This window comes from Bison bison, unplaced genomic scaffold, assembly GCF_000754665.1.
Source record: "Bison bison bison isolate TAMUID 2011002044 unplaced genomic scaffold, Bison_UMD1.0 scf7180017864108, whole genome shotgun sequence".
In the NCBI taxonomy this organism is placed as follows: domain Eukaryota; kingdom Metazoa; phylum Chordata; class Mammalia; order Artiodactyla; family Bovidae; genus Bison; species Bison bison.
Window position 1 is genome coordinate 1,775,978 of NW_011494680.1, and position 10,218 is coordinate 1,786,195.

The 10,218-nt window shown below is 42.8% G+C and overlaps 2 protein-coding genes across 3 annotated transcripts in view; one reads left to right on the plus strand and one right to left on the minus strand.

Moving 5' to 3' along the window:
- Positions 1–2,526, plus strand: part of MTSS1 (metastasis suppressor 1) — a 160,848-nt gene extending 158,322 nt beyond the window's left edge. Inside the window, exon 16 of the mRNA XM_010839003.1 lies at positions 2,479–2,526. Within this exon, the coding sequence (XP_010837305.1) occupies positions 2,479–2,526 (48 nt within the window). The remainder of the gene's footprint in view (positions 1–2,478) is intronic.
- A 359-nt stretch (positions 2,527–2,885) lies between these two features.
- On the minus strand, positions 2,886–10,218 carry NDUFB9 (NADH dehydrogenase (ubiquinone) 1 beta subcomplex, 9, 22kDa). 2 transcript variants are annotated; one of them, XM_010838898.1, is made up of 4 exons: positions 10,059–10,205; positions 6,821–7,013; positions 6,143–6,256; positions 2,886–3,201 (listed from the first exon to the last, which is right to left on the minus strand). In XM_010838898.1, exons 1-4 carry the CDS (start codon positions 10,157–10,159, stop codon positions 3,070–3,072), a joined length of 540 nt encoding a protein of 179 aa, XP_010837200.1. In that variant the 5' UTR covers positions 10,160–10,205; the 3' UTR covers positions 2,886–3,069. The 2 variants fall into 2 exon arrangements, with proteins under 2 accessions (XP_010837200.1, XP_010837201.1); XM_010838899.1 differs by having other exon boundaries at positions 2,983–3,201; positions 10,174–10,218.

Sequence of the window (10,218 nt, forward strand, 5' to 3'; positions counted from 1 at the left end):
AAGAAATGCTGCCAGTGGGGAATGAACTGTCTAATTAATAAGACCTAATTTGTCTTGATCCATTCCAATCTATAATCAAAAGATTTTGTAGGCAACTCAGAACACAGCTCTTTTGAAAGTACACCTTTAGATAAGAATTAAAAGCAACATACGTAACTGACATAACCTTGATCTTTTAATTTGTAAATATCAACAGTTTTCTTTCTGCACATTTTAATCTTAAGTTTCCCTTTTGATTTTTCTGAAGGTGCCAAATTCCATTTAACTTTTTTACAAGTCTTTGTAAAATTTTAAATGCATAAGGGCGGGGGGAGGTCGGGCAGGGGAACCACAAAGTTAGTGATTTCAGAAGAAAGGATAACTATACTTAGCTTTTTTTCTTTTGTTTTCCTGCAAGCTTTTGTAGATGCATTGTAGTAGTCTGGCTTAGGAGCAAATTCAAGTTATTTTAATGTACAAACAAAACGGATAAGGAGTAAAAATCCTTATCCAAGCAAACTACTTTCGGGATGAGAAATGCGGGAGTCAGTTGATGAGCAATATCTGGAGTGAAGTAACTCTGGAAATGGTAGACTGTGTTGGGATTGGGGGGAGGGCCGGGGGAGGGGCACACTGTCAACATAGCCGATCCTGTTACGTTTAAGGGTAGCCTCGTAGGTTGAATTTCTAGTAGCTTCATGGTAAATGCATCCGAATAAGCCATACTGGATTGCAGTGTTTGTTTCTGTAGGGTGTTTAAGGACTTCCTTTCTCCCACGATTCCTCCTGACTGCACACAGCACCCACCTCCAGTCCTGTGCATGCGGCCGCCACCGGGTAGACATAGAACCCCCACTTCAGTTACTCGTCTGTTATACCCACTTTCATTGAGTCCAAATGCATCCAAAATGGTAAGGCAGTTTTAAAAATGTGAAAACATTTAAAAATGATAGCAGGGAATTCTTAGATATAGCAAATGCCTTTTACTTAACTGTGCCCAGCAGGCTGGGTGCGTTGAAAAGCCCAAATATTTTGAAAAAACTCGAGCGGATTTAACAAGGGTAACCAGCTTGGAGTCTAGCAACTTGCCAATGTGTTTACCAGTCTGGGGGCTTGTTTTTCTTATCTTCTTTTAAATAAGTGGCAGTTAACTGGCTTCATACTAAACATTGGAGAGGAGGATTTCTTTCTTGTCACCTGGAATCTGACCACTATACTGTCCTCTTTTTTGTATTCTAGGTAATGTTTTTTGGAATGGATTTCTGTCTTTTCTTTTTTAAGTGAAAGTTAAATTTGTTATAATGCCCATCCCCTAAAGCCAACAGAGATTTGTAGATTTAAAGGGATCACATCTGGGGACTCTATCGGTGTTTTTTTTTTTTAAAAAAAAAAAAGCCAGCCTCTTAGTAGGGTCAGTTGAAAGTGCTCATTTGGGACCGAACCTCTCAAGGAGAAAGAGCCTGGCAGGTCCCCCAGGGCCTGCAGATCTCTGTTGGTGCTAAGCTTCGGCTACATACTCTTATGCTTTAATACATAACTGCATTGGATGTGAAAGAAACATACCTGTATAGTCACTGTTCTATATATTAACATTTAACACTGCTGTGATCGCTCAAGGACATTTTATGTTATGGCTTTAAAGCAAAGGCATGATTATTAGAAACTATTTAAGCTTTTTTTCTTTGAAAAACAAGCTCCTTTTACAGAATATAAGCAACAGTAGTGCCTGTGGTTTAGCCCACCAATCTTGATGACTCAAAGTAGCTGATGCATTGTGCATATGATGCTTGAGATGGTTTTTGCAAAAGCAGAAATCACTGCAAGGTAATTACGTTAGATAAAAGTGGTATTTTAAACCTTTGAAATAAATGGATGTAACTGTACCTTGGTACAGCTTTTCACTTGTTTAGTTTTTAAACGTTAGTATAATCTGAATAAATTTAATATAAAATGTTGCCAAATTCAATGTAGAAAGAATGTGACAAAACACCTTGGGTAGTTCTGTTTGTGTTTTTGCATATTGTAAAAGCAGTGTCACAGCTAAAAATAAAGAAATTGTTTCTAAAGGTAAATTATTGTGGTTTAGTTGCTAGTTTGTACTGAGAGTTGACCTCTCCCTGTGCAGTTTTTTGTTCTAAACTTGTATAAATAACAATTGTGTAACGTGTCTTCCTTCTACCTTGTAACAGTTGCTTCAGCCTACATTATAAATAAAGAACCACTAGAAAAAAAGCCCTGCATTTCAAGTCTTATTAAAATTTAGGCTGAGTTCTTGGTCAAATGTTAGAAGATGGGCTGAAACATTTCTGTGCACCCTAAGAACATTTAGTTGCCTGACCTAAGTGTTAGGTTCCAGTGAGTTTAATGTTAACAGTTCCAGTGAGTTACTAAGAACTGCAACTAGCAGGGTTTGGTTGAATTTCTAAAATGGCTTTACCTTTAGGAAGAAAACCAAAAAACTTCATTTCGTTTTTGCCACCCTTACTTTTGTGTCTGCAGACAATCCAAGCTACAGTAGAGGAAGCAAAGCTGGGAAACTGCCTTTGAAATGACTGTCACAAAAGTGCCGTTCAGATCAAACACTTTAACCCCAGACACCAAACTCCAATCCTGAGAACCCCATAAACTGCATGCTTATTTGCTGAATGTGTGCTTCTTAAGAGTGGTCCCTTAATCAAAGCTAAAATTCCATGAGTGGAATCTAGGACAGAAAAGTTATCTTACACCCTCACTACTGGTGTGCTTTCTCTTAGCCTCTTATGCCTTCCACTCATTACAGCTGAGTGAAGCCTTCAACTCAAGTTTATTCAAGTAAATCTTGTATCTGGTTCTGCTGTGTAGTTTTCCCTTGATAGCATATTTATCAATGTGACTTAATGGGGAAGAACAGAACACATCTGACCGACTACATTTCACATACTTTTCTTTACATGTGTAGCCGCTAAGAAAAGGACGGCGGCCCGGTCGCCTGGCATGTCACTGCTCTGAAGAACACATCAGTCATACAGGTGGAGTTAGTTTATTAGGGCAAGTGTGTGTCCCGTTAACTCATCTCACTTGCGAGTGTGACTGTGAGGCATCTTCCTCTCTCTACATGGGCCGCTCCCGGGGTCTGGTCACAATATGCCACCACAGAGGGGGCAAGTCACCTTGCTTTCGGGCTGGGGGCAAAGCTTCAGTTCGGGGACCACCAACTGGGGTTTCCTCCTGCAGCTGCTTCACCTAGAAGAGGGGTAAGGAAGAACAATTAGAAAAGGAGTCGAACTGACGGTCTGACCTCTGCTGTGGAGCGGTGTCAGCGGTGTTTCTACTGTGTCACGTGACACTCTGATCCTCACTATAGAAAAGGGTTGTTTATACAGAACTGCATTATTTTTATGCCCATATTTTAACTCGGATACAAAAGCTGTTCTCCTTCAAGGTCTTCCAATTCTTAAAACAGCAAAGCTGAGAACAAAACCTCCTACCCTACTGCCTACTCATTAAGCGAAACCCTGACAATTACTACTCCAAGTTCCCCTTGTTATGGCCCCTTCACCTGACCACCCTCCATGTTCTCGTATCTCTGCAAAGTGGTCTCCAAAAGCACTGTTAAGAAACCTCCATTTGAATACACTAGGGATGTTAATTTAAAAGCCCTCCAAATAGCAATCAGGTACAAACGTGTTCAGTCCTGCCCTCTGCTGCCCAGCTACCCCTTGTTCCAGCGAAGCTCCGAGACCACCACTGTCCTAACAGAGGAGGAGACCCAAGGCACCCACATTCCAGAGCCATGATTTTTTGAACCTCCCTACAGAAAACCAATTCTGGGTTGTGGCAAACCTGGGCTACAGGACATGTGCTGTTTAATAATGTCGATGGAATAAGTAAAGGAGGAAGGTTTTGGGGAGAGGTTACCAAAGCGGTCAACTGCAGAACGAATCTACTGCTCTCCATGAACAAACACACCTCAAGTTGCCAAATGCTCACATACTTCTTGGAAAACACTGCCCTCCTTGATCACAAAATCATGATTTCAAGTAACCCAATATCCCAGTAACCAGTGGCCTCTTCCAGCTCATTTACTTAAAGGCCCCTTGAAAATAAGGGGCCTTCTTGAACTCATAGAGGCTACCAGTTCACACGTTCTCCCACATGACTTGCCCTTCTCTGCATGAGTCTCCTGTGTACCTCCCTACTTGATCCAGCTAGACTAGACTCCATCACGAAAATCACTCCCTATGGAGTAAACTTCAATTCCTTGTCGCTCTTGACAGAGAATAGCCACACCGTCTACCTGCAGGCCTGCACCCGTACAGCTTAGTATTGCTAAAGAGAAAAAAAAAATCTGCAACAAACTGGAGTCACAATGCATCTATTCCCAGGCTCACATGGGCCTTCAGCAACCCATGGCAATCTTCCTGCTCCTCTCCAGCAAGCTCATCCTCTGGCCCACAATTATCACACCCTTTCCATGTTCTGCAAACATGCTTTGCCCACTCCCTGGCTTTTCCTTATTTCACTTAAAAAAGAGAAGCCAGCACATGAAAGTCTGTCATTTCCCCATTATCAAAACTTCTAACCCAAAAGTATTTGCCTACAGCTTCTGTCCAATAAGAATGGAGGAAGAATCCCTTCCCCTTTCAAAGGCCCCCACACAGGCTCGGAATCCTTAAAAATTTTCCTTCTGTACCTGTTCCATCTCGATTCGGCATTACCAGACTCTCCCTCACCCCAAATCTCACCAGCACATATGCATTATTATTTTAAAAGAAAGTAATCTCTCGGTCTCCAGTTACTGCCCCATTTCTTCATTCTCCTCAGCAAATGTTCAAGAGCCATCTCTCCCTCCCGTTTTCTCCTCAGGTTCCAATCAATCTTTGTGTGACAGGTAAGCTCAAGTCAGGGCCACTAATGCCTTTTCTGTAACTAACACCTTTTGACATTATTTCCAGGACTCTAGTCCACGTCAAAGATGACTGGCCCTGGCCACTATTCCTGAAACACTTTCTCTTGGATCTAAGGATCTCAAACCTTTCTGTGGCTCTCCGCCAGCCTCCACTTAATCCACTTCCTCTGCTGTGGAGAGGGAACTGGGAAGAGGCCCCCCACCCCCCCTTCTGTGGCTTTTAAAACAATTGATAACGCCCCCATTTCTGTTCTGAGCCCAAATCTCTCCTCTGAGTTCCAAATCTGCACATCCAAAGTCACCCTCTGACACCTGCACCAGATGTCTCACAGCATTCTCAACTTTAACATTTTTAAACATTTAAAACTGAACACCTGATTGTCCTCTGACATCTGTTTTCTCTTCTCTTCCCTATCTCAATAAACACCACCACGAAACTCCACATGCTGAAGCTTAAAACCTGGAAATCATTCTTGATTCTCCCCTGTCCTTCACTCTACACAGTCCCCCCACCCCAATCCAATCCCTCATCACATCCCTGCAAACAATATCCTGGAGCTGCTTCCTTCCACACCCACCGTACCCATCCTAGTGCCAGCTGTGTAATCTCTGGACAAAACTACTGCAATAACCCAGACCGGTCTCTTCCCTTCTCCACATGCCCTCTCCAATTTATTTTTCACACTACAGCAAGACTGAATTTTTTAAAATAAAAATCAGGGCTTCCCTAGTGGCTCAGTGGTGAAGAATTCACCTGCCAATGCACCAGATACAGGTTCAGTCCCTGATCCAGGGAGATTCCACAGGCTACAGAGCAACTAAGCCCGTGTATCGCAAGTATCGAGGCTGTGCTCTAGAGCCTGGGAGCTGCAGCTACTGAAGCCGACATGCCCTTGAGTCCACGCTCAACAACAACAAAAGCCACCGCAATGAGAAGTCTGCAAGTGGCAACTAGAGAGTATCCCCTGCTTGCCGCAACTAGAGAAAAGTCCTCATAGCAATGAAGACCCAGCACAGCCAAAAAATGAGTAAGTTTTAAATACATATATAAATCAGTCATCATGAGTGGAAAAATACCCAGGGCGCTGGTGGAGAAGATTAAAAGATTATAGAGTAGAGGAAAGTCAAGCAAAGGATTATGGAGGGGAAGGAGGAGAAGCAAAATTAAAGAACAGAAAAGCCCGAAGACCAGGAAACACGTTTAACCTATTTCTAAGGTGGCTGTAAATGTTGTATTGAACACAAGCTGAAATAAAAAGTATAGGCAAGACTCACCTCCCGCTCCCAGCTCTCCCTCCGCAGTTTCTTCCATTGCTCTCTCTTAGCAAAGTAGTCAGGATACATCGCCTTCTCCGAAGGATGCCAGTCATCTAAGCACCACTCAGGAACCTGTCAGGAGGGGAAATCGCAGCATCACTCCACAGAACACATTTACATGTCACAGGGAGGGCCTTCTCAGGAGATAAAAATCAATGCATTTTTATAACAATTCTAAGTACCAGACTTGCTTCTGACACTAAGCCATACAGCAGAGGACCAAAATAAGGGAGAACACCTTAGACTGAAACAGCCTAGGGCTGAAAAACAGCAAGATCAGTCCAAAGAGAACTGGGATCGTCCCTCCCCTACCTGAGCTCTCTAAACATCCAATGTGGCTTTACGTTATTTGGAAATACCACTTAGAATACGAAGCATCAATTGAAACTGCTTAACTTCCAGATCCAAAAATGAGTTATTTACCCATTCCTTAAGGACCTTCCTTTGTCAAAGAGTTTACTGCAAGACCCTGGCTCTGAGTTTGGAAAGAAAAGTCTTGATGGCATCTGGGAGAGAGAAAACTTGACACTGAAAAAAATGTGTAACTGTCAGAAAAGAAATCTAGCTGCTCTTAAAAAGGCGAGTGGTTTCCGGGGCTGAGGTTTGAAATTCGACACACCTGTGGTCCTCACCTACCTTGTAACACTCGTATCTCTCATAGGAGGTGCCCCCTGGAGACTCAGGGAAGATGTACGGCTGGGGGTGCTGACCATGCCAGAATTCTTCCTCTGCCTCCCTCAGCAGCTGGGTGGCCTTCACCATGTCCTTTTCATTCTTATGTTCATCAAACCGGGCTCTCAACAAGCAAGCAAAGTACCGGTATTTATCCCTTAAACCAAAATGGTTTTGGAGATTAGAAATATAATCTACTCAATCGGGCAGTAGAACTATCTGACAAGAGGCGGTACTTCCACTAATGCCTCCCAGGTGAGTAGTGCAACTTCCCACCCCTCCCTGGACCCTGTCAATGGAGCGGCCGCATCATTACGACAGCTTTCTTGGCAGTCCCCCCCCAAACACCAGCAGCAAAAAACTATTGTAGTAATAAACACAGCCTATTAATAAACACAGCCTAACCTCTTTCCCCATCTCCTCTATAGGAGGATCATTCAATTCATTGAATGACAACTTACTGAACTTCCTCCTACCTTGTGCTAGACACTGATCTAAACTCTGGACACAGAGATGTGGAAGGCAGATATTAACATGGTGGCAACAGTGTGGCTCAAAACACACCTGGGTTCAAATTCTGAATTTGACACTAGCTGCATGACCTTAGGCAAGTTCTGATCAGGTTCTACAAAGTGTTAGTGAAACTGTTCCTCAGTCGTGTCTGACTCTTTGCAACCCCATTGACTAGCCCACCAGGCTCCTCTGTCCATGAGATTTTCCAGGCAAGGATACTTGAGTGGGCTGCTATAGATACAGAGATCATTTATGGGGCTTAAAATTTTTTTAATTAATTTGTAAAACAATAGCTGATTTACAATGTTGCATTATTTTCTGGTGTACAGCAAAATGAATCAGTTATACATACTTTTCATATTCATACATATACTTTTTCATATTCTCTTCCATTATAGCTTATTATAAGATACTGAATATAATTCCCTGTGCCATACAGTAGATCCTTGTTATAGACAATAGTCTGTATCTGCTAATCTCAAACTCCTAATTTATACCTCCACCCCAACTTCCCCTTTGGTAACCATAAATTTGTTTTGTCTGTCTGTTTTGTAATTAAATTCATTTGTATATTTTAGATTCCAAATATAAGTGATATCATATTAGTCTTGTCTTTTTGACTTACTTCACTTAGTATAATCATCTCTAGGGTCATCCATGTTGCTACAAATGGCATTATTTCAGTCTTTTTTATGGCTCAGTAATAACAGGGCTTTGACAGGCCACAGATAATAAGGGTCTGAAGCAAGCCACAGTGATGGATGGTGACAGGAGAGAAACATTTAGACTACAAATTTATGAGAGCAGGCTATGGAGTCAGATTGCTTAAGACTGAATCTTAGCTCTGCAGTTACTAGCTGTGTGATCTAGGGTAAATTACTTAAAGTCTTTAGGCCATGGGTTCCTCCTCCATTAAAGTGTTAATAACATTATCTATATCTTCGGGCTGTCCTTAAAGATGTGATAAGCTAAAACATATAAACACACTTCACACAGTGCTGGGTACATCCTCAGTGCTCAATGTCAACTACTAATATTATTACAGTGGGACGAGAACTTACAAAAATCAAGGTCCAGTTGTACACGGCATATAAGTATGTATGTGTATGACTCTGGCAGAGGGGTAAGTTTTGAGCACCCGAAAATAATACTAAGACTTAAAGCTGAGTGACTATATTACTAGTAATGCCATTAGCTGAGACAGGGAATTTGGGAAGAGTCAAAATGAAGTAGTGAAAATAAAAGTAAGTTCAGCTTCAGAGCACTGTAGGTAATCTAACAAATAGCTGGAAATACAGCTCCAGAGACAAGTCCCAACAAGAGATGAGGCTGCACAGTGTATATACAGCAATAATCAAGCGTCTAGGATGGACCCATGCAGAACAAATAGCACTGTGAGGGCAAATGGAATAAAAAAAAAATCAGGAAAGTACAGAGAAAAGATGTTAGGAGATTTAAAGGAACGCTGAGTTAGTGTTATCATGGTAACTACATTTACCCTTTCCTCCAAGGCTAATATTAATATTCCCAGATGTAGTTCAGCACTGCCTAAATTCTTGATGGCTTGACTTCCTTCATCTTATAAAACTGATTAATTCTCTATGCTGTTTACATATGTCCTTCTTTCCCATTAATCCAAAAACTGCAACAGCTGAGAAAAAAATCCTTGTTAATATTTATTCATCAGCCAGCATAGAACCTGAACGGCAAATTCTGACATGAATAAAAAGAATCAGGAAAGTAACGAACCCTACAGCCTTGAACCGGGCCATCCTGCTGCTTAGCAAAGAGAAGTAAGCCGATGATTTACAATCATCCCAAATATATAAAATCTGGGCTTCAAGGATGCCCTTCACAGTTTTTCCAGACATACTCAGTTTCCTATTGCTTAGAAGTTTTCCTCAGAAGCCCTTCTCCTTAGACTAGGTTTTAGGATTCTGCTAAGGGAGTAGAGCCCTTGCATTCATACATCTTGGGTTGTTACTCCAGCAGGCACTGCACTTAGATCACAAAAATCCATGTTTTAAGATTGGGTTCTAAAATTGTGTTCTAAGACTAGTTCCAGATGGACAAGAGAGGAAAAGAAAAAAATTATGTGGGAGATAAAGAATTATGTGGGATGAAGCTATAAAGAGGAAAGCTGATGGGGGTGGGGTGGGGGTGATGATGCTTTAAGAGTTAAGACACCTGAGTTTTAATCCTGGCTAGGCCACTTACCAGCTGTAGGGCCTTGAGCAAGTTATTCTCTTGCCTTTTCGCATCTATAAAATAAGGCTAAATCATCCCTAACTCCCAGAGGTGCGAGAACTAAAGAAAAGAACGCACTTGTTATGACTGCCAATATTAGGAACGCGGTCACGAAGGAAGCTATTGAGTGAGCGCTGGAGGCACAACACAGTCCATCTGTGGTACTTTCTTTCTCTTGTTATGCAACCCTCTGCGTGGGTACCGCGTCCGTTTTCCTGATTAGAAAACCGAGGCCCGAGCCAGATAAACAAGTCTTCAAGGTCTCCCAGATGTGGGCGATGAATTCCGCATTCGAACCCGGGTCTAGAGGCGGGCTTTGGGGGCGAGGAGCTGCGTTCCCACCCCGTCCCCGAAGTCCTTGAGCCGCCCGGTACCAGGGCCTCTCGGCCTCTGTGGGAGCCCCCGGGGTCACCTCCCCGCACTCTGGGTCCCCATCTCCCACCTGTGGATGCACCATGATTCCAGGTGTCGCAGCGCCCGCTTATAAAGCCGCAGCACCTTCTGCTGGTGGGTCAGATAGGCCCCCGACGACAAAAATGCCATGATGGCCGGCTCACCTTCAGCGGCCCTGGGGGCTCCCGGGAAACCGGATGTCAGCGGCG

What these genes read in the sequence shown, in the direction of transcription:
- NDUFB9 (XM_010838898.1), bottom strand. Translation starts at nt 10,159, where the DNA reads ATGGCATTTTTGTCGTCGGGGGCCTATCTGACCCACCAGCAGAAGGTG. An exon ending in GAATCATGGTGCATCCACAG is followed by an intron (nt 7,014 to 10,058) that starts GTGGGAGATGGG and finishes TTTTGGTTTAAG; the next exon opens with GGATAAATACCGGTACTTTG. An exon ending in GGGAGAGCTGGGAGCGGGAG is followed by an intron (nt 3,202 to 6,142) that starts GTGAGTCTTGCC and finishes CCCCTCTTCTAG; the next exon opens with GTGAAGCAGCTGCAGGAGGA.